General features: G+C 57.6%; 10 protein-coding genes across 10 annotated transcripts; 4 read left to right on the top strand and 6 right to left on the bottom strand.

Annotated features, from left to right (window-relative positions):
• Positions 1 to 371: 371 nt before the first annotated feature.
• Positions 372 to 1,076, bottom strand: ACO1O0_000457 (GFA family protein; the record flags this gene model as incomplete). Its single annotated transcript, XM_083189956.1, has 1 exon — positions 372 to 1,076. One exon carries the CDS (start codon positions 1,074 to 1,076, stop codon positions 372 to 374), a length of 705 nt encoding a protein of 234 aa, XP_083053815.1.
• A 688-nt stretch (positions 1,077 to 1,764) lies between these two features.
• ACO1O0_000456 (Zn(II)2Cys6 transcription factor) lies at positions 1,765 to 3,461 on the top strand (the record flags this gene model as incomplete). The annotated part of the gene is made up of 3 exons (XM_083189955.1): positions 1,765 to 1,824; positions 1,893 to 2,678; positions 2,742 to 3,461. The coding sequence occupies 3 exons, from the start codon at positions 1,765 to 1,767 to the stop codon at positions 3,459 to 3,461; spliced, it is 1,566 nt and encodes a 521-aa protein (XP_083053814.1).
• A 2,777-nt stretch (positions 3,462 to 6,238) lies between these two features.
• Positions 6,239 to 8,703, top strand: ACO1O0_000455 (uncharacterized protein; the record flags this gene model as incomplete). The annotated part of the gene is made up of 2 exons (XM_083189954.1): positions 6,239 to 7,645; positions 7,714 to 8,703. The coding sequence occupies 2 exons, from the start codon at positions 6,239 to 6,241 to the stop codon at positions 8,701 to 8,703; spliced, it is 2,397 nt and encodes a 798-aa protein (XP_083053813.1).
• A 438-nt stretch (positions 8,704 to 9,141) lies between these two features.
• Positions 9,142 to 11,324, bottom strand: PPN1 (Metallo-dependent phosphatase-like protein; the record flags this gene model as incomplete). The annotated part of the gene is made up of 2 exons (XM_083189953.1): positions 9,142 to 11,105; positions 11,171 to 11,324. The coding sequence occupies 2 exons, from the start codon at positions 11,322 to 11,324 to the stop codon at positions 9,142 to 9,144; spliced, it is 2,118 nt and encodes a 705-aa protein (XP_083053812.1).
• Positions 11,325 to 12,862: 1,538 nt separating this feature from the next.
• Positions 12,863 to 14,179, bottom strand: GCV1 (glycine decarboxylase subunit T; the record flags this gene model as incomplete). Its single annotated transcript, XM_083189952.1, has 1 exon — positions 12,863 to 14,179. The coding sequence occupies one exon, from the start codon at positions 14,177 to 14,179 to the stop codon at positions 12,863 to 12,865; it is 1,317 nt and encodes a 438-aa protein (XP_083053811.1).
• Positions 14,180 to 14,690: 511 nt separating this feature from the next.
• VMA13 (H(+)-transporting V1 sector ATPase subunit H) lies at positions 14,691 to 16,289 on the bottom strand (the record flags this gene model as incomplete). Its single annotated transcript, XM_083189951.1, has 3 exons — positions 14,691 to 15,303; positions 15,360 to 15,885; positions 15,992 to 16,289. 3 exons carry the CDS (start codon positions 16,287 to 16,289, stop codon positions 14,691 to 14,693), a joined length of 1,437 nt encoding a protein of 478 aa, XP_083053810.1.
• Positions 16,290 to 17,717: 1,428 nt separating this feature from the next.
• Positions 17,718 to 18,938, top strand: ACO1O0_000451 (uncharacterized protein; the record flags this gene model as incomplete). Its single annotated transcript, XM_083189950.1, has 3 exons — positions 17,718 to 17,845; positions 17,906 to 18,771; positions 18,832 to 18,938. 3 exons carry the CDS (start codon positions 17,718 to 17,720, stop codon positions 18,936 to 18,938), a joined length of 1,101 nt encoding a protein of 366 aa, XP_083053809.1.
• Positions 18,939 to 19,681: 743 nt separating this feature from the next.
• On the bottom strand, positions 19,682 to 20,620 carry RPL9B (60S ribosomal protein uL6; the record flags this gene model as incomplete). Its single annotated transcript, XM_083189949.1, has 4 exons — positions 19,682 to 19,732; positions 19,840 to 20,273; positions 20,348 to 20,395; positions 20,575 to 20,620. 4 exons carry the CDS (start codon positions 20,618 to 20,620, stop codon positions 19,682 to 19,684), a joined length of 579 nt encoding a protein of 192 aa, XP_083053808.1.
• Positions 20,621 to 21,311: 691 nt separating this feature from the next.
• On the top strand, positions 21,312 to 22,437 carry PEP8 (retromer subunit PEP8; the record flags this gene model as incomplete). Its single annotated transcript, XM_083189948.1, has 3 exons — positions 21,312 to 21,528; positions 21,621 to 22,235; positions 22,304 to 22,437. 3 exons carry the CDS (start codon positions 21,312 to 21,314, stop codon positions 22,435 to 22,437), a joined length of 966 nt encoding a protein of 321 aa, XP_083053807.1.
• A 299-nt stretch (positions 22,438 to 22,736) lies between these two features.
• On the bottom strand, positions 22,737 to 26,320 carry ACO1O0_000448 (nucleoporin Nup120/160-domain-containing protein; the record flags this gene model as incomplete). Its single annotated transcript, XM_083189947.1, has 2 exons — positions 22,737 to 23,566; positions 23,617 to 26,320. The coding sequence occupies 2 exons, from the start codon at positions 26,318 to 26,320 to the stop codon at positions 22,737 to 22,739; spliced, it is 3,534 nt and encodes a 1,177-aa protein (XP_083053806.1).
• Positions 26,321 to 26,496: the final 176 nt, after the last annotated feature.

Genomic DNA, 26,496 nt, shown 5'->3' with positions numbered 1-26,496 from the left:
CTGTCTCATGGAACACACTAAGATGTGTGGTGAGCGTATATATTCTCTGTTGCGGATTGTTTAGAGATTGTTTCAGAGGCGTTTGGGATCGACAGCTACCTCCCTACAACACTCGTTTGCTATTTTCCCAAGGGGGGCTTGGATGGCGGGCATTGCTTGGCATGTATCAGGGGATTGTGTGGAGCTAATGGACTGGATACGCTTGAATTTATAGTCAGAACCCGGAGCTGGGATACGGAGACTATGTTGAGAATGGAACGCGCTTTACATTGCGGCTTAGATGAGGGAGGCCGCTCGAATTCTTTTTGACATAGATCCTCAGCCCGTGACTCGATCAGACCCCTTTGCAAGTTGCCACTTTTGAAGGTTCACTAGCCCTCGTGAAGTGCCATGATAGCGCTCCGCAGCTCAGTCCTGTACTTGACCATATCATCGCCGCCCTCCAGGGCCCTCAGCCGAGGCAGCACCTCCTCGCGGCACTGCTCCGCCCGCGTCCCGTCGTAGTACTTGTCGAACTGGGGCTTCCCGTCGTCGATGGTGACGAACCGGCGCCGCCTGGAAGTGTAGATGTGGACGTCCGGGTCGATCTCCCAGGGGCAATCGAGGGTGCCGACGCGCAGGTAGACAGCGAGGGGCCCGGCGTCGGCATAGTGGTTCCAGAGGACGGTGTGGCAGCGGGGGCACTGGGCGAGGGTGAGGCCGATGGAGGAGGATGAGGGTACGGTGATGAGGTCGGGCTCGGCGGGCTGTCCCCCGCCTTGTTGTTGTTCTCCTGCTGTGTCGACGGGGTGGGCGTTGCAGAGACGGGCGTAGGCTGGGAGCAGGGCGCAGGGGGACGGGGTCGGGTCGTCGGTGGAGGTGGGGATGGAGGTCGGCGCGGGGGGGAGCAGGGCGACGGCGGAGGACTCAACGATGGCGTTGATGGCAAAGGCCGAGCCGACCTGGCGCTGGCAGGAGGTGCAGTGGCAGCAGTGGACGAGGATGGGGGCGAGGTTGAGCTGGTAGCGGGTGGCGCCGCAGGGGCAGCCGCCCTGCATGGGGAAGAGGTGCTTCTTCTGGGAGTAGTGGGTGGCCATGGTGATGTGATGGTGGGTGAGGCAGCTGGGGACGATTCCGGCGGTGATGCTGGGCAATATACAGGAGTTGGCGGAGGAGAGCCTGGGACGAGGTGAATGTCGCCAACAGGGCGGGCGCTGAAGCTGGGCTGTTGGTACTATAGTAGAAGAGAGGTGGGGGCCAGGGGGTGAGGGGCTGAGGGGCTGAGCGAGCTGACCAGTGCGAGAGGCCCTTGGAGCCGAATTGGGAAAGTATCGGCTGCTTTCCGTTGCGACATTTGCACATGGCTACGGAGTACAGATGGCCAAGACTTACCTAGAGCACAACACCCTTCCTTCGTCCACCCAGCTGGATGAGTGGGCTGATACTCTAGAGTGTGCTGGATAGAGTAATTATTGGGATGGAGCAGGTGGTACGAATATACACATTTGAAATTCATTGACTACCTAGTAGGTATGGTGCTGAACTGCTGGAAGGTGCCACTCCTACTTTGTAGGGTTGGTGTCAGACGGACTCACCGTCTCACATACCGTGCCCGCCCTAGTCCATAACGGGAATAGCAGAAGTAGGCAAAGTGTGCTGCGCCGACACGTCGTCGTCGCCGCCTCCTTGGTTGGCCGCGATGCACTTCTCATTTTCGCCCTCTCATCCCATCCAACGATTGTCCTCTACTCAAAAACAGATCAAGGCTGGGTCAGGGCCTTAACGATGCCCAACACAGGAAAACCCAGCCCCAACTGCAACCTGTGCCGCGCTCGGCGGGTCAAGGTGAGCATCGTCTCGACGCCTCAAGTACGAAGTTGTGGTTGAACACCCACGAGGCTGACCGACCTCAGTGCGATCTCGGTCGCCCCTCTTGCCAGAGATGCATCAAGTACGGCGTTCAGTGCCCCGGATACAGGGATCAGCAGACTCTCATGTTCCGCAGCTTCAATCCCTCCAACGACAAGGCGCACACATCCAAGAAGGCCAAGAGGCGCGCAGAGCAAGTAGAGTCCTCGGGCACCTCAGACACCTCAGACACCCCGGACACCTCCGCATCCACGTCAAGGAGCTCGACGCCACCAGTGTTTGTCGGCCTTTTCGACGACAGTGCAAACGGCCTGGTCCCATCCAACACCTCAACCCAGCTGGACTTCCGCCTGGCCAAACCACTGCATGAACACTGGACGGTCCATTCTATCCCCATCGTTCTCAACGTCTACGCCACCCTAGAGTTTCTTAGCGACATGTACAGCACCTGTCCCCCAGATGGTCCCCTGGTCTGGGCTGCCCACCTCTTTGCACGCACCTATGTCATCAACCTTCGCCATCCCACGGCCGTTCACAACGAGTCGGTCACCGAATCGCGGTGTGAGCTGGGTGGGTACATGGGGAAGGCACTGAGTTCCGTCAGCACCGCACTGAAGGCACCTGAAGGTGCCTTCCGAGATGATATACTCGCTACTGTCTGGATCTTGTCCCATTACGAGCTGCTCGTTGGGTCTATAAGCGAGGCGCAAGCTCCGAGCCCCTGGCATCTCCACACCCGTGGTATGTTTGGTATCCTCAAGACAAGAGGCATACGCAGCCTTCGTTCCGAAGTGGGCCGCACTGCCTTTTGGTCCGCCTTCGGCCTTGTGGTATGCTGTCCCCCGAGGCTCCCTGCCGTGTACTCGTGCCAGGCTGACCAGCATAATTTCCAGCAAATCGACAACATCATTAGTGCCAATGAGAGCCCTCCGGAAGTGGAGGAATGGCTCTCCTTCATTAGGGAGAACATGTTCGAAGACGAGCACGTCTCCCTCACCGTTGCTATTTTCTTGCACGAGGTTGCCGCTATCCGGTCCCAAATGCTTGACATCGTGCGTCGCGACGACTACGAGACGGCATCCGACGAGTACCTTGACCTCGTCGGCCGTCTGAATCGTGCAGAGAATGAGGCCAACATGTCTTTCGAGGCCGTCCCCGCGGTTGGGGATGGATACGACACGTACTGGCGCAACCTTCACTGCTCCGCCATTGTCAAGTGCTACCACGTCACCCAGCTCCTCGTTAATTTCCTCAGCCACCACGCGCCCTGCCGCATACCCATCGACCAGCTCCAAGCCCAACACGAGTACTGCTTGCAGAGGATGCGCAGCGCCGCGGATGAAATTTTATCATACTCCTCCACCATCCTGGATACCAAGCTCATCCGGTCCGACAAGTCACCCAAGTTCCTCTTCGACGCTTTCAAGGTGGTGTGGCCCCTGACGTCCGTCTACACTACTGCGTCGGTGCTACCGAGCCAGAGGAGTCAGGCTGAGATGGCGCTGTACTTTATCGGCCACGAGCTCGGCGTCAAGCAGGCACTCCATACGTACCCTGGGTCTTCAGCAGCCCGGCTGCCATCCGAGGAGCGGGCGCCGCTCCGGGTTGGGTGAGCGAGGGAATGTCAAATGGGAAGGGCAGTTGAGATGAGTCGACCTGGTCCTGTCGGCTTTCACAAATTACACAGGGCCAGTCGTATATGGAGATTCAGCACCCCTTTAGGTGTGCAAGCAAGCAGTAATTGTTTTTTTTTTTTTTTTTTTTTTTTTTTTTTTGGAAACTACTCATATGCCTCCCATATACGGATAGTCTTTCCACATTCGCATATTCCCCATACTAACAAACGCATGTCTCGGCCTTGACATGTCAAGTCGAACTCTGGACCGACCCCCATCCAATGGGTGGGCAGCCACTGGGGGTTTAGACCACATCATGCACCAGCATCTGGAATACTTCCAACGCAAGCAGCAGGCTGAAAAGAGCAAACGTGCATCGCCTTGGTGGAAGAGCTGATGGTCTCGACCCGGCTCCGGTCTCTGACGGCTCTGGGGAGCCTGACAAGGCAACCGTCTCTGTCGGCTCTGTCGAGTGCGACGAAGCAACAGTCTCTGCCGACTCTGGAGATTTAGACGAGACGCCGGTCTTCTCTGACGGGGCTAGGGAGACTGATGAGGGACAGATCTCTATCGGATCCGTGGACTCCGACATGGTCACGCTAACCGGCAATGTCAACACTGTGGAAGCGGGCCCCCCAGTGATAGCGATAATCGTGGCAGAGGTCGGATTGCACTCAGTGGTGAATATCAAACTAGGAGATGAAATCGCCGACGATTGATTTATTGGCTTGGTTCTCGAGGTTCCAGGCTGGTGGTTACTTGATGAAGGCCGCTTTGCAGTCGTCAGTCTCCTCCATGGCTAACATCAGCGGATAAGTTGTGTCTTGGAGCGCCTTACCAAGGTGGTAGAGCCATCGGAAGTTGCGATGGTGGATGGTCCACCGTCACCAACAGGGCCCGTAGGTGGCCAAACAGTGAAGAAGGCGAGTGTCGACTCGGTCTCCGGGGGCGCGATTTGGAGGGTCGTCATGGGGCCTGGGGCCATGACATCCAGCGTCATGTAGGAGGCAGCAGGGTCAAAGGCGGGAGTCTCTGGCGGCGGATGGTTCGTACCAGACATGTTGCAGGTGTCTAGTTGGAGGATATTTTGAAAGGAATTCCTTTTGGGTTGGTATGGAGCCTTGAGGGAAAGGGGGACGGCGAAGAGACCAGAGTCGAGGTTATAGGAAGCGAGGCTAGCAGAGTGATTGACTGCTCTGCGATGCTCGTCACCTGCGACTGTTGCCGTGGAACTTTTTTCATGGCAATCTCGGTCCAGCTGATGCTGGAGGATTCAGCGGTCGTCTTCTGTAGCCGGTGTCACGACAAGCACATGTTCTTACAAGGGCACGTCCGTGAGTAGCAAACGCAAGAAGGTCGCCGCCCCTGATTCAATATGGCCAGACAGCAAACCATCAATTCTGGTGCTGTTGGGCCACTCCCCGGATTCCCAGGCTCTGAAACAGCCAAATCTCCCGGTAAACTGGTTAGCCTGCTGCATAGGGTCTCATTGTGGTGGCCGCCGGTGGCTATATCTCTAGTCGAGTGATGGGTGATGACGGTGAAGAAGTAGTAACTGGTGGATGGGGTGGGCGCACTGTATGGAGTGCATGGATCGGCGCCGGGAAGACAGTCTCAACACTCGAGTTTATGCACTGTCCACCCAGAATCACGCACAAGTTGACGTCAAGCTTGGCCCAGGAAGCAACCAAGTGACAGCTACGTCGTGACTTTTCCCAGGGCGGCTCCAACGTGGCCAGGCGGGAATGCTAGACTGTTTCTGACAGTGTTTGCTTTTGGCCATACCGCTTCTCCGTTAAGCGGATCTGATAGAACGCCCTTGGCACTTGGCAGCCGTTGATGGAGTTTATCCCCACGTCGCCCTCATCCCCAAGATCCCCAAGATCCGATACTATTCGCAAACTCGAATACGAACACGCGGCGGCTGGGCCCAAGCACCCAATCAAGAGGAATTGGGTTCGATGCGGCAGCCGTTCCTGGATCGACTCTTACAGGCCCCCGGACCAAATGGTGCGAAGCTGTGCCAACTTGGCCAGGTCGTGCGACGATCCCTCCACCAAGTTTTCGACCGCCCTGCGAGCACACGCATCGATGATGTTATGGAGACCAGGGGTTTGAGCGTCTCGGCTCCCAGACGACCCAGACAAGCCAAACGTAACAAACGACCCAGGCAGACCCCATACCAGGCACAATGCGCTCCCCAGAACGGCTACGGCCCATCTGCATGGGCCTCCACCGTCCCCGTCGCATCGGCGTCGATCGAGGCTGGCCTCACTAGGCTATTACCCGCCCGAGGGTCTCTCTCCCCGGGCTTCCGGGGATGGACCTTGGCGATGTTGCACAGTGCCATCATGCCAGCTGGTGGCGCTGAAGGGATGTCACTGCTGTTACGTATGTATATCTCACGCCTGGCGTCTTCTTCCTCCGTCCTAATCAGCTGTGCCTCCTGCCCAGAGATCGATCTATCATCGTTGGTTCTGAACGCTGCGCCTATGCGCCCAGTCTGCAGGCAGGCTACATCACAGCTGCCTGCTTTACCCAGTTTCCGGGAACGCTTATCATTTTGCCTACGCGGTGCTCCTCTCGGCGGCCCTTTCACCATGTCCGCTGCCACTACTACTAGTAATACTGCTGTTGTTGCCCCTCGTGACACCTCGCCAGGGCACGACATCAAACCTTCGGGCAGTCCTTCTCCCGTGCGACCGCGATTCAACTCGCACAGCACCTCGGACCGCTTACGGCTGGGCTCGAACCTGCACCCTCTCGTATCAAATATGCCCAGCAAGATCTCCCGGGGTCGCCGCTCCGTCTTCACCGAGATTGGCGTCGACCATGGTTCCACCAACACGGCCCGCGCGATGGGCTCGTCGCCTCTTATTAGCGAGGACCGTCCCCTTTTTATCACTGGCGAGAAGAGCCTTGGGGACATTGCTGCCTTACCCACACGGTCGACTCGGGACGCACTCCCGTCGGACGGCAAGTCCCAAGGCGACGACTCGGCGCCCAGCGCTTCGCAGCGTAAACGACAGAACTCGGAACCTCCCGCGCCCTGGTACACCAGGTTGGCTGGCTCGAAAGGCAGACCCAGGGTGAAGAGCGCCTCGGGAGCACCGCCCAAATCCGTCGCCGGACTGCAGCGCCTCGCCATGATTGCCATGCTCATTGCCCTCGTCATCCCGGCCTTTAACTGCCGCTCGCAACATTCAGGGGCCGGCAGGAGCGGCGCCGAAGCTGGCGCCCTGATCAAGAGGGAGATCAGCCCGGCCAAGGTCTGCCGTCGCTGGGCACATCAGGCGGCCGAAGTCAACGGCACCCTCTACATCTACGGCGGGGAGGCGAAGCGGGACAAAGACCAGGAGGAGAATACGTGGAACAACAACTTCCTGGCGCTGGACCTGACCAAGGACTGGAGCATCAACTCCCCGGCCTTCTCGGGGCTGGAGGTTCCTGATGGCCCCCCCGCCGTTGCCAACGGCTATCTATGGCGCGACTATGACAACCTATATCTGTACGGTGGGCAGTTCTCCGACTCGCCCTACACCGACCCTTCCCCTGAATCTTTGTGGAGGTACTCCATCAAGGACAGGGAGTGGACCGAATTCACTGGCCCCGAGACCTCGGATGGCAATTTCTCCACTCCAGCTGGTGAGCCGGTTCATCGAGCTGCCGAGGGTGCCGGTGTGTCGGTTCCCGAACTGGGGCTGAGCTGGTATTTCGGCGGCCACTTGGACTGGGCTACCGTCCCCGGCTGGTCCACAGATACCGATCGCATCTATCTCAAGAGCCTGCTGGAGTTTACCCACCCCGGGTACACAAACACTGGGGTTAAAGAGATCTCAGGCAGTGCCGCCGCGGCGGATGGGGGCATCTTTCGCAACATTACCAAGGGTGGCGTCCAGGCAGACGATTTCCCCGAGCGGGCGGATGGCGTGCTGGTCTTTGTACCTGGATGGGGAGAGCAGGGCGTCCTCATCGGCCTTGCCGGCGGGACAGCCGACACCTTTACGCACAACTTTGAGACGCTCACCGTGTACGACATTGCCAACTCCAAGTGGTTCCACCAGGAGACGAGCGGTGACACGCCCGACGTGCGTGTCAACCCCTGCGCCGTCGTTGCCAGCGCCCCCGACGTCTCAAGCTTCCAGATCTACATGTTTGGTGGCCAGAATCTTCAGCCATTTGTAGGTCTCCTCCCCGTGGATGATAATAACGATTTAGAGCGCGTCCAGGAGCTGATGAGCCGTTGCAGGAGGAACAAATACAGTACAATGACATGTACATTCTGACCATTCCGTCCTTTACGTGGATCAAGGTTGACTCTGATGACAACACCCCCCACGGCAGAGCTGGTCACACGTGCACCATGCGTGATGGACAGATGGTTGTCGTGGGGGGATACCTTGGAGAAGATGTCGATTGCGAATCACCGGGCGTCTACGTCTTTGATGCCTCGACCCTCAAGTGGCAGAGCGAGTTCATGGCGGGGGATCATGATCCAGATTTTCACCCTGACAATGCCGTCCTGGCCGGCTCCTACGGCTACAGCGTCCCCGACGCCGTCAGGAAAGTCATTGGAGGCAAGGAAGAAGGCGGTGCCACCGTCACAACACCGGCTGCTGGACCCGCCACGGGGGGGCCCTTTGCCACGGGCGAAGCTCCCGTCTTCACCATTACCCAGTCCGGCGCAACGACAACCATCACACCCACTGGAAGCCCAGACTCTTCAGAGGCTGACAGCGATGGCGAAGGGGCGCCCAACCCTGGCCTCGTCGCCGCGGGCGTCATTGCCGGCATCACCGGCGCCCTGGCCCTCTACCTTGGCTTCTGCGCCTGGCTCTACCGCCGCCAGGTGAGCGCCTACAAGCAGCACCTCGCCGTTGCCAATCGCTACTCGGGTGCCTCGGCCGAGACCTTCCAGCACCCCTCCGGTGCCCTCTTCCTCCCCGGCGGGAGGCACCACCACCACCACCACCGCCCAGGCAGCCTCGATAGCTCCGAGGAGACGTTTGGCTGGGTCGGCTCGGACCGCGAGCCCAAGTCGACGCCCGACGACCCGAGCGGGAGCGGGAGCGGGATCGCCAGCGGGACGGCGGCCAAGAAGAGCGAGGACACGAGTGGTGGGCAAACCAGCGGGGCGGGAGGGTCGACCGAGAACCTCCTCGACGGCCAGGAGCCGAGCTTCTTCAACGTGGTCATGGGGCCGCGGCGAGCGCTCAGGGTGGTCAACGGGATCGACTAATATTGGGGAGGAGCACACATGTCTATGTCTTGGGTGCGAAAGGAGAGGTCGGGCATGGGCAGATTGACGACACTTTTCATGGTACACACGAAGCCCGTTATGACAGAGATGCTTTTGTTTCACTAGATACCCTTACAGCGCCGTGTTGTAGCATTAATGAGCTATGTATATATATATATATATATATATACATACATGTTATTGAAACATACTCCTGGTACCTACATCTACCATCCTATGTATATAACTCGAGGCGACTCGAGGCGTCTGATGCAACTCATGACTGACCATATATATAACCCTCGCACGTAGATACTGTTACCAAAAATAAAAACCTTGCAGGTTGCAAGACTTGTCATCTGCACCCCAACTCCAGACATGCTGTTTAAAATCCAGGCCCAAGCAGCTTTCTTTACCTTTTCTTGTCCCCTGTACAAATCATGATATCTTCTCGAGGCCCTTCTTGGAAACCGTGCCGACAAAGGCGCGGTCGAGGAAGTGCAGCCAGGTCTTGTTCTTGGAATGCTTCTTCTTGTTGTTCTTGTTCTTCTTCTTCTTCTTTCCCTTCTTCTTCTTCTTTTGCGGCTCCATGTCGTCGTCTTCCGAGTCGAATTCGTCGTCGTCAACCTCATCCTCCACACTGTCCTCCCCTTCCTCGTCGAATTCGACGAGGCTTTCGTTAACCTCATCGTCCTCGTCGTCTTCGAAATCATCGTCCCATATACTGAGGGCGTTGCTCTTGCCCTTCTTCTTGGGACACATCCGGTAGGCAAGCTTCAGGTAGCTCATGACCGTCAAGTCATCGAGCTTGTAGATCTTATCGTCAAAGGTGCTGTACTCGACCTCAAACTTGAACTCGTTGGGCTTGGGGTCCTTGTGCTTGGGGTCCTCGCCGGAGTAGTCCCCGTCATGCCACTTCGAGCCCCCAAAGCCCGAGTCTTCGATGTCGTTGTTGATATGGGTCAGGTTGGCGAAGTACTGGGTGTAGCCGGTCAAGGTAAACGGCTGCGGGGAGTAGGCGGGACCTGGCGTTGATCCCTTGGGCGGGTCGGCGGGGACAATAAGATTCGGGTCGTTGGGCTTCGCTGGCTTCTTCCCTTTTCCCTTCTTCTTTTTCTTTTTCTTCTTCCTCTCGGAATTGAGGTCCCTCTTCCTCAGCTCCTCAAGAAGATCCTCAGGACTATCGTCCTCCTCCTCCAGCTCCTCTAGTGGAGAAGCAGCGGGCTCCGTACCATCGAATGAGTCCACCCATAGCGCTGCGTCCTCGACACCCGTGATATTGTACTCGATGACACGAATGGTGGGGAAGTAGTTTGGCACGATGCTAGGACTGATAAGAGAGATGGAGTATCGTTCGCCGTACTTGCCACCAATCTCCTTATATTTGTCCTTCTTCTTCTTCTTAGCAGGATCTACTCCAGAAGCGTTCGCTTCTTCTACTTCTTCCGCGAGACCCTTGAAGATGGATCCGGGGATTTTGTTCCACTCCTCGCGCAGTTCCCGGAGGTAGTCCTCCTTGGACGCGACCGAGATTTCGCCGTCGAGGGACTCTCGGACGCCCAGACTCTTGGTGCCGGGTTTGATATTGATCTCCTCTGCGTCCTGGAGAAGGAAGTGGTCGATGTTCATGTGGCCGAAAAGGGATCCCGTCACCACGTCCCGGTACTGCTTCAGCCAGAGCGCGTACTTTTGCCAGCAGGTCTCGTCCCAGTTCTGCTTGCTGTCGGTCCTGGCGGGGGGCACGTGGCCGATGAGGATGGCCTTCATGCCGCGCTCCCGCAGCATCTGGAGCTGGACGCGCAGCCAGTCCATGTGCTGGTATCCGGGCTCGGAGGGGGACGCGCAGCCGTCGACGCCGGCGTTGCGGTCAAAGAGGTACATGGTGTTGAGGCTGAAGACGGCCAGGCGGTTGGGGACGACCTCGACCCAGAACCAGCCGCCGTACTCAAAGGAGTGGCGCTGGGCCTCGGGGATGAAGCGGCGCCATATGTCGCTGTACTTGCGCAGCCACTTGTTGGGCCCCGGGTAGAAGATGTTGTGGGGGAGGAAGTCGTTGTTGCCCCAGGTGGGGATGACGGGGACGTCGAGGCTGTTCTTGTCGGAGGAGAAGGTTTCGACAAACTTGTCGGCTATCATGCGGTTGGTGGCCATGACCTCGTCGGCGTGGCGGGGGTGCTTCTCATCACTGTCGTGCCTGGCCGAGTCGCCGGTCCAGACGACAAAGTCAATGTCATCCTTGACGTTTTGCGCGAGCCAGTCGAAGGTGGCATTGACGAGGGAGTAGGGCGAGTCGCAGTCGGTGGTCTCGGCGCCGTAGGTTCCAGCGACGCCTTTGCCGCGGTGGCAGGCAATGCCCTGCTCGGTGGATGTATGGACCTTGTAGAAGGGGTCGGGATGGAAGTCTTCAGGGCGGACAGGGTGGTTAGCAGGCCCATTCGGCACACACGTAAGACGAGTGAGTACATACCGGTGATGTGGAGGAACCTGCCATTCAGCTTCCGGGATTTGGTGAGCGTCTCCGGCGCGTGGAGGACTTTCTGAGAACCGTCAATAGGGGACGCGAGGCCCACGGAGCCGAGGCCCAGCAGCAGGAGCTGCGACCAGAGGGCCAGCGCAGCCATTGGGGTTGCTATCTGGTGGTGATCAGTCACTCAGACTTGGGGATGGAGTCGCGGGCCAAAACCCATCCGGGGCGCATGAGGATGGAGGGTTCCAGAGCGTGGAGGGATGGAGGGAGAAGTCGGCTACCAGGAGACGCGAATTTTTGTCAAGGTTCAAATGGCGTCCATGTCATGAAAGTGTGTTCCCCAAGATGTTACGCGATGCGGCGAAAAATACCGTTCAGGTGGTGCAGTGACGTCGCCGCCAAGTCAGGGATGCAATAGCGGTGTCCCCAATTTGCTCGACCAGCACCAGCCGCTGCAGGGACCCGGAGCTTAGGGCCTTGGGCACCAACAAGAGCCGATAACGATAAGACTTGGCACCAGCGCGGGGAGAAGTCGCTGGATTCAATGGAGGCGTCGGATACAAGTTCATGAAGAAATAGACGCCCGACGTCCTATATAGGATGCCCATCGGGTACTTACCCCTGGATGCGCTGTCGACGCGCCACCCACAGCCAATCTCGAGGGAGCCCCTACATGTGCGACAGCCAGAGACGATGCCAGCAACGACTCGTAAGCCGCCTGGGCAGGCCTGCGTCATTGGGGGTGTTCGAAAGGCTCACGCGACGTCTGCCGGCAGCCTCGATAGTTGTCAGGGGCTCAGCGGTATGCAGGTCCTGCTTCATGCACCGGCCCTCGTGGCATCCCTTCTCAGGTGGGAGCAGGTGAGCAGCTCCAAGCACCTGCACAGCTGAACATACTTGTCAAGAGAAGGCCCGGTTTATTTTGTCTAGTGCATGATCTAGTCTGATGGACCTGAATGCATCATGCCGTGAGCACCGCCCTCAGAATGTAATACTTTCCCCAGGATTTTGAGGTCACATAGGTGAGAATGAGAATGACCAGTGAGAATGGTGAGTGAGCGGTGAGTGGGCGGCTGATGCCAGCAGCAGCACACTGACTGAGCATGGTGTCACGAGGCCCCCACCTGAAATCCATCCTCAGCCTCCGTCTTCCCATCGCAGGGGGCCGCAGAAAAAAAAAATCTCTTCTTCTTCAACAACGCAACCCGGTTCCAAAGACACGCCTTCCAGCGTAGTCAACGCCTAGTAGTCACACACCTCTCTAGATACGAGGCTCGCGGACCTCGTTGCCAGACCAAATTCACCCTGCCGCTCGTTTGAGGGAGGTCGTACGTTGCTACGTGACGGCTTCCCATGGTTTTTCGTGGCTACATCTCATCACCATGTGACGGATCCGAATTGATGGATAATAATACTTCTTGGCGGGTCCATTGACTCGTCTCCCATTGTTGGCTCACTTGGCACATCATCAGCCGTCCTCTCATTAGATCCGTTCTCCCATTCCATCCTGAAGCGATGCAATGCAGAGCGCATACTCCTTTAGCTCGCATCATAGTAGTGGTAGTAGTAGTACCCGTTAACAGCCGGCTTCATCCCAGAGAAGAAATATATACAATAGCCATCATGATAACCCCGGATTTCCCAAAGAGCAAGCAAACACCATTTCCAAGTGCACCATCCAGCACCTCGTCACTACATCTTCCTCACCAGGTTGGTCGGCACAAACGGCATCTTGGTCACGACACCCTTGCGCTTCTTGCCGCGCACCACCACGTCCACCTCGGTCCCCTGCTTGTGCAGCCCGTCCTTGACGTACCCCATGGCAATGTTCTTGCCCAGCGTCGGGCTGGGCGACCCGCTCGTGATGACGCCAATCTTCTCCCCGTCCACCTGCATCTCGGCGCCCTCGCGCGCCGGAGCGCCCTCGACCACCAGGCCCACGCGCCGCCGCTGCACGCCCGTCCCGCCCTTCTTCCTCGTCGTCAGCTGCGGGATGATGACGTCGGCGCCGTGGAACCCGCCCGCCTGCCGCCGCTCCGGCGGGATGATCCAGCCCAGCGCCGCCTCGGGCGGCGTCGTCGCGTCGTCCAGGTCGTGCCCGTACAGGCACATGCCGGCCTCGAGGCGCAGCGAGTCGCGGGCGCCCAGCCCGGCCAGCTGCAGGCGCTCCGGCCCCGCGGCCTCCAGCAGCGCCTGGACGGCAGGCGTGGTGGTCTCGAGGGCGGGGAACTTGTCGCCCTGGAAGGACAGCTCGAAGCCGTCCTCGCCCGTGTAGCCCGCGCGGCTGATGAGGACCGGGTGGGAGCGGTTGCCGCCGCCCAGCTTGAGCTCGGCCCAGAAGGCGGTGCCAAAGTAGATCTCGTTGAGGTTGACGTCGGTGGCCAGCACCTCGCGGAGGATGTCGGCGCTCTTGGGGCCCTGCAGGGCGACGAGACCCGAGTTGTCGATGCGCGTCCACTCGATCTGGCCGCCAAACTTGCCCAGCTCCTCGTCGAGGTACTTGCAGTCCTTCTCGAAGCAGGCGCCGTTGGTGACGACGTAGTACTCGTCCTCGCCGACCCTGGTCACGACGCTGTCGTCCACGATGCCGCCGGTGTCTGGCCACAGGAACGTCGTTAGCTTACCCTGCATGTACTCCTGGTTGGACCACGACGATGGCGTCACCTTCTCGAGGAAGGCGGCGGCAGCAGGGCCCTTGAATGTGTGCTGGACCATGTGGCTGACGTCGAACAGCGAGGCGTTCTGGCGGGTGAACAGGTGCGACTGGGTCAGCGGCGCCGAGGCGTACTGAACGGGCATGTGGTGGCCCGCAAAGGGCACCATCTTGCCTCCATTGGCGACATTGAAATCGTAGAGCGGCGTCTTCTTGAGCTCACCCGTCGCAGCACCGGACGCGTACCGGACGCTGGCCTGGGCTGTGAGAGAGGGCGGAAGCGGAGCCGAGAAGGGACTGCGCAGGCGCCTCGAGGCCAGCGAGGCCTGGAATCGGGAGACCGTCCTTGAAGCCATGTTGGAACCTCGCAGCTCGTCTCAATTGGCGTCCCAACAATTGCAGACGATCAAGTGAGGTGTTGAGAAAGAGTAAATAGGATGAAGAAAGTAATACTACCTGGTACCTGGCAGGAATATGGTTATACGTCAGTCGCTGGCTTGTGTGGGGCTCGGGTACCTGCGGATCAGCTTCCGATATCGATACTCGGGCCTTTGCCGACGGTTGTTGGCACCGACGAGTAATGGCAACGACTCTCTTGTCTGTAGGTAGCTGGTAGTACTACTACTACTACTACGAAAACCTATGACTATGTGTCTCTCAACGGACACGTGCCGGCAGGAATAAAATTTAAATGCATGGAATATATTTATTGAATCCTGCGTAGAAAGGAGATGGCCCCCCGCAGGTTCATATGACTATGCGCAAGGTATCCAGTACACAAAACGACAAACGACCGTCTACCATGGCCTCTACTACAACCAGTAATACTAGGTAATACGCAACACCGTCCACGTCCTACACGATGCACTACTGCTCAAAGGTGTACTTCAGCCACCCGCCCAGCGCCCGCAGGCTCTCCCATCGCACATTCTCATCCTCCGACTGCATCAGCTGCATGACTCTCGCCTTGAGCCCAATCTTTTCCAGCTGGTGTCTCTTCTCCGGCACCTCCTTGACCAGGCACCCCACATCGTTGCAAGCAATCGCCAGGACCTGCTTGTCGTTGTCCCACGGGTGCTGCATGATCTCGGCTAGCTTCCGGGGAATCTCGCCATTCTCAAACTCGAGGATCTTGCGCGCATTCTCCGCCCAGAAGACCGTGTTCCGGTGGGGCGGCGACCAGCGCAAGTGACCAGACTGCACCTCTGCGACGTACTCGTCAAACGTCGTCTTGGTCTTGGTGTACTCATCAAGCATCTCCTTGAGCGCCTCCAGGTCTTCCAGGAGGTCGGGGTCCGTCAGGTGGCGGCTGCCCAGATTACCCAGCACGCTAGGGAGGCGTGCAAGGACGGCTGTTGGCAGCAGCGTCTTCTGGTTCTTCTCGAGCAGGTTGTAGAGTGTCGACAGGAGTAAACGAGTCGTCTTTTCCTTCGGCGACAGTCGCAGCAATTGTGTGTAGAGAAGTATAATGTCGTACTCGCTGCATGATAGTCAGTAATCTGTCTACATTGCGATTCCCATCAGGGTATCACTCACTGGTCAAGCTCGTCGCCAATATCCTCCGCCTCGAAGCTCATCTGCCACATGACCAGCAGAACGTGGTACAGAAGCTGCAGACCAACACCACCGCTCAGAGAGCCCTCAAAGCCGCCGCCGCGGACATTTTCAGTGCCGCTCCAGAGGCTGGCGGATGAATTGCCTCCACTTCCAATACCTGCGGCGGTCTGGAGGATCTTGACGAGGGGGGTGACGGTCTCGCTACGCTGGTTCCAGAACTGATCCCTCGAGACGCGTCCAAAGAGGAGCGACGAGTATTCCTGGACGGCGATATCCTGCAGGCCAGCATCGGTGCTCTTGGCCAAGCCGGAGAGGAAGGTGAGTACGACAGGCAGGGCCTGCTGCGTCGACTGGGATTCGTCTCGCGCGGTGGCCATGAGGCTGGTCAGGGCGTGGGCGGTTAGCAGAGGGATAGGGTCTTCGGTGTTGTTGGACTTGAGGAGCGGTAGGAAGTGTCGGTATGGGTCGGTAGTTTTGAGGAGGGCTTTAGCGAGGGAGGGGACATCTAGGATTCGACAGGTGTCAGCATCGTGATTGAAGACTGGTAATGGGGAACCAGTATATTCTAGGTCTTATGAAGTTTATATTCTGGCCTCCCGGAGCGCACTTACCTTCCAGCAAGTCTGAGAGCAAGACGAGGATATACTGGATGACGTTGGGGTTCTGGCTAGCGGACTCGATCACGCTAGGCTTCCCTGATGCGCCGACAAAGAGCAGGCGGTAACCGTCGAGATCTCCCTGGACGGTCTCCTTCCTCTGCTCGAGCTTCTTGGCCTTGTCGACAGCCCGGACCTTGTTGTACTGCTCCTCGGTCAGAGTTCCCGCGCGCACAGCGCCATCCCAGGGAATAGGCCGCTGGCGGATGTTGCTCTGCAGCGAAGCCAGGTACGTCGGGGGATCCAGCGACATTGTGAGGGAGATGCCGCAGCTGCTGCGGGCGGCGGGGGGTTAGGAAGGAGAGAAAAGGGGGGGAAGGAGAGGAGGTCGTGGCTGCGATGCGGACGCAGGCAGAGGAGCAGATGGGAGACGGGGTGAGGTTGCCAATGATGCAGCGTCACCAGACAGCTCCCTCCTCTCCTGTGGTTGGCGGAGCGGTTGCTACCAGCTAGAGCCAACTCGTAGGCGAGCCACAGCACGAGCCACAGTTTGACTGGGCCTGGAAGAGTGGGGCTTGGGCGTTTTGGGGTGTGGAGATCTCTTTGCTGAAGTGGTGTTCCACGGTAGTACATTGATCCGTGCCGAATACTCGTGTTCCGCTGCTTCTTCTTACCCCCCCGGCCCCGCTGCCGCAGCCCAGCCAGCCACCCAGCCACCCAAAGTCGAACCTGGTTAACCGCCTGCGTCGGATGCCTGCTCAGACTTTTGCAACTCGTGCTGATGTCACAGAGGGGATTTAACTTTAAGATGGAGCTAGTACAGATATTATTCACACAGTGCATATGCACGAAAAGCGACAAGGCTAATAAGGTGTCTCATCCTGTTCCTGCAAGGCACAGGCACGTAGGTAGGCGAGCCCGACCGCACTGCTGCGCAAGGCCTTGTTATCGATAGACAACCCCGGCCCAGAGTGGAAGCCGCCCGAGAAGTGGGCCGGGCCGAGAGCTTGGTGCGCTGGCAGAGTGCTAGACGACGGACCCCTCACCAGTCCACTGAGTCCAGTTGGCAGTCACCACCACCAAACCATTCTCAAGGCGGTCTCGAATCCCGCCCCGATGCCGCCCAAGTCATCATCGTCACACAAGGTTCCGGGTTGTCAACAGTCAATCGTGGGCTCATCCGACAAGTAGAAAAAAAATATAAAGAGTCTGCCGTCCGTCTTTCTACCCGCCGCACCCCGGTCGCTTTGGGCCTCTAATGTGTCGTGGTTGTTCCATGAAATCGAGAGGCTGGATCGTGTAAGTGGGAGGTTGGGACCACAACCATGATGACCACGACCACCGCCTCTGCACCCTCTTAAAGTCACCTCGCCCTGCAGCGCCCACCGCAACGGCTGCGCACCCTTCTCCCGTACTTCACATTCCACTTGCATTGTTCTTTGAGTTTTGCCCCAAACTCTGATCTCGAGCCTCGCCCTATCGTTGGGTGTCACAGCTCCAACTCCCAAGGCTTGCGCCGCCCCGTCCACTCGACGTCTTGGATTGGGTATCAGGACCGTACCGGATATTCGTACTTTTGTACCACCGCCAGATCCGACCTCCATCAGACGGCGTGTTTAGAGCGTGATTTGACTCGCATCCTCAGTCAATCCGCTACTCCTCGCCTCCTCCCGCGTCTCCGCATTCCTGTCATCCCGAGACACTTCAGCATTCCTGGCGTTTACTTCCAACGACCACCGCGATGCGCTGCACTCCGTCGTCGTGGCGGTCGCAACCGCTGGAGTCGCTGGTGCTAGCGCTGCTCAGCGCCGCTCATCTCACCTCCGCCTCACCCTACCCTAGAGACGACCTCCACGACCTGGGATACTCGTACCTCCAACCCCGTGAGTGCAACGAGTACTGCGGCGCCGACAATCAACTCTGTTGCAGCGGGAGGTCCGTTTGCACAACAATCGATGGCGACATTGCAACCTGCGTCGCGCCCCATGGAGGCGGCGAGTGGGGGGCCATCACCACCACCTGGACCGAGACCAGGACATACACCAGCACCATCATGACGCACTGGGAGCCCGCCCCTGAGCCCACCGAGGGCGTTGACTGCGTTCCCCAAAATGACCAGCAGGAAGCCTGCGGAGCCATCTGCTGCGCCGGCTGGCAGACGTGCGCCTTCGATGGCCAGTGCTCACTCAAGCCGGGCTACCAGGAGCCCTCCACCATTGTCATCACCACCGGCGGCAAGACCACCACCCAGTACTCGGCACCCTACCGCGTCACCGGCACGACGACCCTCGTCACCACGGGGCCCATCACCCAGACGCAGGTGCCCACTGGCACGCAGACCGCCCCCAATCCCACCGGCACCACTGACGGTGCCACAGGCGCGGGCGGCAGCGGAGGCGGCGGTCTGAGCGGCGGTGAGATTGCTGGCATCGTCATTGGGTCCATCGCCGGTGCCGTCCTCCTCCTGCTCATCGCCTTCTGCTGCATCGCCCGCGGCCTGTGGGGCCTCTGCTTCGGCCGCAAGAAGCGCGAGCACGTCGACGTTTACGAGGAGCGCTACTCCCGTCACGGCAGCCGTGACCGCCATTCCGGCTGGTTCGGCGGCGGCGGCGGCGGCGGCGGTGGTCACAGCGAAAAGAAGTCGAGCGGTAAGAAATGGCTCGGACTGGCGGGTCTTGCTGCCACGTTGCTCGCCTTGTTGAATCTTCGGAAGAGCGACAAGAAGCCTGCCCGCAAGCCGACCGGTTCGCGGTACAGCAACTCCTACTACTCATACTCGGATGCCACGAGTCCCAGTAAGTTTGAACAGCTCCACTCTAGAGGTCCCCGATCCGAAAGACTAACGGCATCTACAGGCACCTCAAGCTCCGGTAGGAGGACATACCGCACTCGCCGCACCGGTGACAGCCGCGGCCCGCCTAGGTCGCAATACAGCAAGAGCTCACGCTCGCGCCGCTCGTAAATGGCCATCTGCTGCCTACCTACCACTGGTACTAGGGGTAGACCATTCTGTACACAACAGACACATACATTCGACTTTGAAACATGATTGGAAGTCAGGTTCGGACATGAAGATATGATCCTCGGACTTTTGCACATATGGGTGGGATTTTGCAGGCGTTGCGAGAACGGTTGATCAAAAGATCCCGTCAGGGTTGAATTTTTCATCTTGTTTTTTTTTGGGGGCGCGATTTCGTTTTGAAGCTTTTCGATGCACCATTTTTTGCTGGCCGGCACGCAGCTGACGATACGACTGAGGATATTGGACGAACACTGAATGAAAAAGAACAAGGGCAATGAGAGCTCGACATACGAGGAATGAAGACGAGGAAATTTCCTAGTTAGCAACGATAGACATGAAGCAGCTTCGGCTCAGGCATCGCTGTAATGAAAGAACATGCATATATTAACAGTTCTGAGACCAATGGTGGAAAATGAGGCGTTGAAGTGAAATCCCTGCAACAGGAGGTCGGGACTAGATGGCTTGTGTGAGAGAGATATTAACTTTTGAGACTTTCGGCGCTTCTTTGTTCATGGTCTTGGTACTTCGTATATCGCTTAAAAACGGACGTGAGGGTAGAGAATCATCTTCTCTTTGCTTTTAAATTCGTTTTTGTAGCGGCCGTGCTACGTGACATGCATTGATGACCCTTCGCCACTCCGAGACCCAGAAACGCAAAAGAAACAAACATCCGTTTCCCGTGTCTATGCCTCAACGACGTTGCCCTTCTCGGAAACATACAGACCGTCAAGGAACTATTTGCTGATGTTAGCCCAAATTCCACTGATCGGTGCAGGCTGCTACTGCTGGCCCCCTCGAGTGGGGGGTCAGAGTACCCGCAAGAGAGAGATTTCGACCGTACCTTACGGATATCCTTGTTCCGGACCTTGCAGGCCTGCTGGATGTCGGCAGCGGATTGCGAAACGTTCTCGAGCGAGTTGCCGGACAGGATGAGCTCGTCCTTCTGGGCCTTGGAGACCTCGACGTCGACGCCAGAGTGCATCATGACCCGGCGCACGTACTTCTCGCCGATGAAGTTGCGGATCTCGACCTCGTACAGACCAGAGTCGGCCTTCTTCTCGAGGTTGACGTTGATGGGAAAATGGGCGTAGACGTAGCGCATCTTGTACTTGAAGCCCTTGGTGACGCCGATGATCAGGTTGTTGATGATGGAGCGGACGGTGCGGAGGGTGGCGACATTCTTGCGGTTGCCGTGGTGGATCTCAATGGAGATGGTGTTCTTCTTGGGCTGACCGAAGACGACAGCCAGATGGCCGAGGTCCTTGACGAGCTTCCCTGTTCCGCGATGTCAGAAACTGCCTCGGGGTGCTTTCCCCTCGTTCGGGGTGGTTGGTGTGGACGGTTCGTACCTCGGGGGCCCTCGACAGTGACGATGCGGGTCTTGATGCTGACCTTGACTGCAAGAGAAAGTCAGCAGGCGTCCTGTTTCCCAATTGATGCCTTCCTCCTATGCCCTCCTCCTCCCGGTCCGAAATTTGCAGACGTCTCCGATCCAAGAAGGTCCGTCCACCAAAACAGCGCGACGTCTGCGCAAACTCGACCGGTCGGGCGTAAGAAAATGTGAGTTTGCACGTACCACCCTCGGGGATTTCAAGGAGCTCCTGGGAATGAATGTACTTCATCCTGCCGGTGTTGGGGTTAGTTGTCGGGGGTTGAGGGTATCTTGGACGGCGCGGCGATCACGAAAGTGTTGGCGAATTTCGTGTGGGCGGAAAAGTTCTAGGGCTGGTGGTGCACGTGAGGGCAGAGCCCATTGGCCTCCGGAGTTGAGCCGGTGTGAGCATTTTGGTGGAGAATCTGCGATGGATCTAAAGTGGAATGCAAAACGTGATTGTGCACGTGACTGCCACCTACCTGTATCCACCTCCCGTTTCCCGTTACAAGCCTCTGGCAGCCTGCACAAAGCCCAACGTTGGCCTAGCGAATTCAAGACAGAGAGAACTGACTGACATGATGGGGAGATTGGTTGTTAAATCGTAGGAATAAGGCGATTTAGTAGAGAAGCGTTACGTTCCCTTGAGAATTGTCCCTAATATATCCTGTAATTGAACGACACATCTCTGCTACTACTTGCACTGCTCCAACGTGGAACCCTCGGGCTTCCGTCCCGTCTCGTCTCGTGGAGGTGGGGAGCTGGCACCAGAGCTTCGATCCCCTGTCGCGCTCGTACGTCAGCGTCGAGTGTGACCACCACCACCAAACGAACTGCGCCCTCCAACCCATCGCGACAACGGCTCCCCACGGCCCCAATTGCACGGCATCCGCAAGCGACGACGATAAGCCACACAGACATTTCGTCCTCGATTGCCCAGTATGTCGTACTTCTTCTCGACGCCTGTCGACATCGACATTGTCCTTGAGGACACCGATGATCGCTCCATGGTCGATGTCAAGCTCGATAAGAACCGGCGCGAGAAGGCCCCTCTGTTTATGGACGGCGAGTCGGTCAAGGGCGCGGTTACCGTCCGGCCCAAGGATGGGAAGCGTCTGGAGCACACAGGCATCAAGGTGCAGTTCATCGGCACAATAGGTACGCACACCACCATGGCGATGACGCGCGGAGAACGGGGGAGAAAACGAGAAAGCCTAGAAGACGCGAGGCGCTGAGACCCTTTGCTCCAGAAATGTTCTTCGACCGCGGGAATCACTACGAGTTTCTCTCGCTCAACCAGGAGCTCGCCGCCCCCGGCGAGCTGCAGCACCCGCAGACCTTCGACTTCAACTTCAAGAACGTTGAGAAGCAGTACGAGTCGTACAACGGCATCAACGTCAAGTTGCGCTACTTTGTCCGCGTCACCGTCTCGCGCCGCATGGCCGACGTCATCCGCGAGAAGGACATCTGGGTCTACAGCTACCGCATCCCGCCAGAGATCAACAGCAGCATTAAGATGGACGTTGGCATCGAGGACTGCCTACATATCGAGTTCGAGTACTCCAAGTCCAAGTACCACCTCAAGGATGTCATTGTCGGTCGCATCTACTTCCTCCTCGTACGCCTCAAGATCAAGCACATGGAGCTGTCCATCATCCGCCGCGAGACCACCGGCGCTGCCCCCAACCAGTACAACGAGAGCGAGACCCTGGTGCGCTTTGAGATCATGGACGGCTCGCCGTCCAGGGGAGAGACCATCCCTATCCGCCTGTTCCTTGGAGGCTTCGACTTGACCCCCACATTCCGCGATGTTAACAAGAAGTTCTCGACGAGATATTACCTTAGTTTGGTTCTGATAGACGAGGGTACGTCTCCCGGCCCCCACGTAAAGTGGCTAGCTGCCTGTGACAATCCGCTGACCCGTATTCGCTAGATGCCCGCCGATACTTCAAGCAATCGGAAATTATCCTCTACCGCCAGGCTCCCGACGCGCAGCAAATCGGTGGCCCCAACACCCAGGCGCTGCAAGCGCCGCCAGAGAACAAGCTCGCTGCTGCGCAAGCATGATGGCGCCGCGCCACGCCATAGAAGGTCCTCGGCCGCGTGTGTATTTCTGGCGAGAGCTTTGTCAATATTCGTGTTGGTGTTTCTGTTTCTCTCCATGTTTAGCATAGGACCCGGCGTTTCGGATTCAAAGACGGAAAGCAAAGTTATTCGGGATCATTATGCCCTAGACGCCAAAGAACAAATCAATTATGATGATCCCTCATGACCCCGTGCCTTTTCCCGAGGTATCTAGCCCTGCAAAGCTTTGCCAACGAAACCGTACATGCTGCGTAGTCTACTTGTTACATTTTGCTCCCCCGTCATGACATCTCCATCACATCGTCTGCCTGGAATCCAAACTGGTTGTTCTGAATCGCGGCAATCCTATCTAGCTCGTCCTGGTACTGCTTCCTGATGTCCGCCAACGAAACCACCTTCCTCTTGCTTGACGCATCACCGTTGCGCTCGCGTGAGAAGCCCTCATCGTAGATCCATGCCTGCTTGGCGTCGACGCAGCTTAGCGCGTTGATGAGAAGCAGGTATTGTTTCGTCACAGCAGTGTCGAGAATGTCATCCCCGGTGATCTTGTCGCCTTCGCCGGCCAGCTTCAGCTTCTGAATCCGATCCAGAAGAGCTGATGCCGCTCCGCGGAAGTTGCCGTGTCTGATCCTCCAGGCGTACAGCACTTGGTGGAATGGGAAACCATGCACAACGTCTATCGCACTCTTGCAACGCTGGTCCAGAATTTCATCAACCTCTTGCTGCATCATTGGGAAAGGCAGGGCCACTAGTTCCAGGTTGTGGTATGTCTCGCACATCTTGTCAACCAGTTTGCGCAGACACGAATGCCTCAGAGCATTGTCCTGGAGTGATAGCAAGGTTGTGTGCGCTAGCTGGAACTGGGACGTCGACACAGCGGCATTGAATAACCGGCTCAGCATATCAGTCTTGGTAAGGTTGCCATCCGATTTGGGTCCGAAGAACTGAATCGCGAGCCTGGCAAACTCGACCACGTAAGAGTAAGCTCTTTGGCTCTCATACAGGGCCACGATGTGAGAGTAGTATTTTGCGAGGCCGTTGTTTAGCAAGTTCCACTCCGTGTCGTCAAGAAGACCACTGCTGTGCCTATCCAATCGGAAAGTCTCGGTGCCTGGGAAGAGTTAGTAGCTGCTGGGAAATCGGCGTTGTATTCACACTTACTCATCCCAATGGCCGCTTTCCTGAAGTTGATAGCAGCAGGACCAAAGTCCTTGAGCGCCAAGAAGACACGCCCTTGAACGTAGACAGAAAACGGCTCCCGGTCGCAGAAGGGAGCAAGATCGAAAGCCAGATCAGGCCTGTCCTGTCGGATGAGAGAGCACTGGATCAGTGATGGCGATATCTCAATATCGCTGTCAGGGGCGCAGAGGTTCGACACCAGATCAGTCATGGCGAGGGAAAGCCCTTCGTCTTTAATAGACCCGAAGCCAAGCAGATGTCCCACATTGCTCTCCAATGCAGTCACCGCTGGAACGTCTTCTGCAGCCTTCTTGGTTGGAATAGCTGAGGTGGTCCTATCCCCCTTGACCCCCGGCAACGATGTCTCGGTGTTCGCAAGCCACTTTAGTAGTTCAAGTCGGCGCAAGGCGGCGACCAGCTGGCGGTAGACGGTGCCAATATCTACACGATTATGGAGGGCATCTTCCTCATTGTCGAACTCGAACTCCATGTGGACAAGGAGGATGAGCTGGCTGAAACAGACTTTCCAGTACAGTTCAATGCTCTCCTGGACAGCCCTGACAGTCAACTTGCGACCGAAATCGCTCAGTGGATGAAGCAGGTCCCGGCGTTGAGCGTTGGTCGGCGCAGCCACCAGACCCAGAACCTCGTTATACAACTGATTCGTGACGACCTGGAAGTTGTCTCCCAGTTCCTTCACAACCTGGACGCAGTCGTCATCCGTGATGCCGCGCCAGAACCCAGACTTGTCGGAAAAGTATTGTATGCGCTCTAGGTCCGTCTTAGAGGACTCTTCAAAAAGCTCAGGCCTCAACGCTGCTTTGCATGACTGTAGAAAGTTGTCCGAGAACCCGTCGACAAAGACCAGTGCCGACTGGATTAGCGCAGCTTGGTTGGCTTGATCTGACGCTGGCGCCGACAGGTTGTAGTACAGCGCCTCCAAGGAACTGCACTCTCTGACGGCCGAGACCATGTCAGCACAAACAACCCATGTCATATCTGAGTCTGCATCCACGGCGAGGGCAAGTGCCTCCCCTCTTTGCCTGTCTAGCTCCAGTAATAATCTGTAGAATCGACGCCACTGAGTCTGGCCGGTGGATCGAAACTGCTCGTAATCCACCGAACCCGATGCTCCTCGCTCCAGAGTGGCCGTGGATCCCAGAACACTGCAAATGGCTTCTGCTATCCCGCGGCCCTTGGTGGCTTCCTTAGAGGCACCCAGTCCTTGCTCGTATATGGATAGCGCCGTGCTTAACGTTGCCTTGGTGAACCTCCCTGGCTGTAAGATAGCTTGAAGCCACTTCTCCGTGACATCTGTAGGGTCGCATGGCCCCGATGAGTCTGGCGTCCAGTCATTCGTGCCGGCAAAAACCCCTTCCCAGCTGTCCTTCCAGGTCCGCGCCATGTTCTTACCCTCAAGTGCGAGCCTCTGGACTTTGTATGTCATGTTGTTCTTCCAGAGTGTCCACAGGTTGATTTCGTCCTCCTCAGGGCTTGACAGGACAAAATCTGCCAATGTCCAGACGTCTGACGAGGATGGGGTCCTGGGAATAAGGGGGATCCGTGGAAAGAGATCCTCCACGACGATTGTGTGGGTGTCCTTGGCGATGATCTTCCAGAACTTGAACTCGCCAGCTCCTATGGGCGAGTATGTCGCGCATATCCTCTGCCCACGGTTTCTTCCGACAATCTGAAGGAGGTTGGACTGCGACGGGTCGATTGCCCACCTCCCCACCTCCTGCGGCGGTCTGTCAACATCGAGAATATCGCCCGTGTGCAAAATCTGTCCGTCCTCGAGGTTCCAAATGCGCATTCGGTGATCGAGGCAGATCGTTACCGCATAGAGGCAGCCTTCAACTCCAAGCGAGGTCACCTGGACGGCCGTGGCTGCGCTGTACTCCATGTTGATCTTGCCGTATCGGACGGTGTGCTTCCCTTGGAACGGGAGCAGGCTGCGAAGATTCTGGGCCCAGCCCTGAACGTTGAAGAAGGATTCTCTCCACGGAGAGTGCGAGGCTATAAATGAGATTAGTCCCGCACCAACTAGCACAGCGTGAGGGGCAGACTTGCAGTCGTCCGGCACCGTCCTGTCGAAGCGCATCATGCCGCCGTCATTGACCGTCACTAGCAACACGTTCGCTGAGATGGCTACCATCCGATGTGGATGCTTAAACGACAGGCCCTTCGGGGCATGGCGCTTAGCCACGTCTGACAGACTGGAGTCTACCGCCGTCCTCTTCCTGAACAGGTCCGGCCGCAAGGTAAACGTCCACAGCACGTGGGCCTGGTCCAGCACAAACAGGCACAGCGCATCGTGCTCCTTCGTGTCGGCGAGAGCAACGCATCCGGGGAGAATCGGGGTCGCAAACTGGAAATTGAGCACCAGCGGCGCGTCTGGTACGCTCTTGTCCCGCCGACAGACGTCGACGGCCCGCAGGCTCAGGGTTGTGGCGTCATCTAGCACGCGCCAGAGGAAGCTCCGCGGCGAGTCGTGCCACTGTCGGTGGTAGATGGATGAAGTGGTCGCGAGGTTCCTCGATCGAAAGGTGGTCTCGTCCTCGACGCTATCGATGTGCCGTGACCTGCTTGAGGCAGGGACCCGGACCGTAACGACGGATGAGGGCGAGGGAGGTTCGAGGTTCAAGCGGGTCTCTTTGAAGAGATACTGCGTCTCGCCTGAACCCATCTCGCCTCCATAAAGCGAATTGGTGGATGCGAGGTTCGTTGCGTGGGCGAAGGGTGGTGTTCGATTACCAGGTCGTTGTTTTGTCGTCGCGTTGTTGCCGCCCAGCAGAATTTCAAGACGCCGCTCACCTTCACCATCAACTCTACGCTAACCCAAAGGGGAAATCAGCTCAAACA

This window comes from Amphichorda felina (genome assembly GCF_050947745.1).
Source record: "Amphichorda felina strain 45539 chromosome Unknown scaffold_1, whole genome shotgun sequence".
Classification (NCBI taxonomy): Eukaryota; Fungi; Ascomycota; class Sordariomycetes; order Hypocreales; family Bionectriaceae; genus Amphichorda; species Amphichorda felina.
The sequence above is the reverse complement of the archived record's forward strand: the minus strand, read 5'-3'. Positions and strand labels throughout refer to the sequence as shown.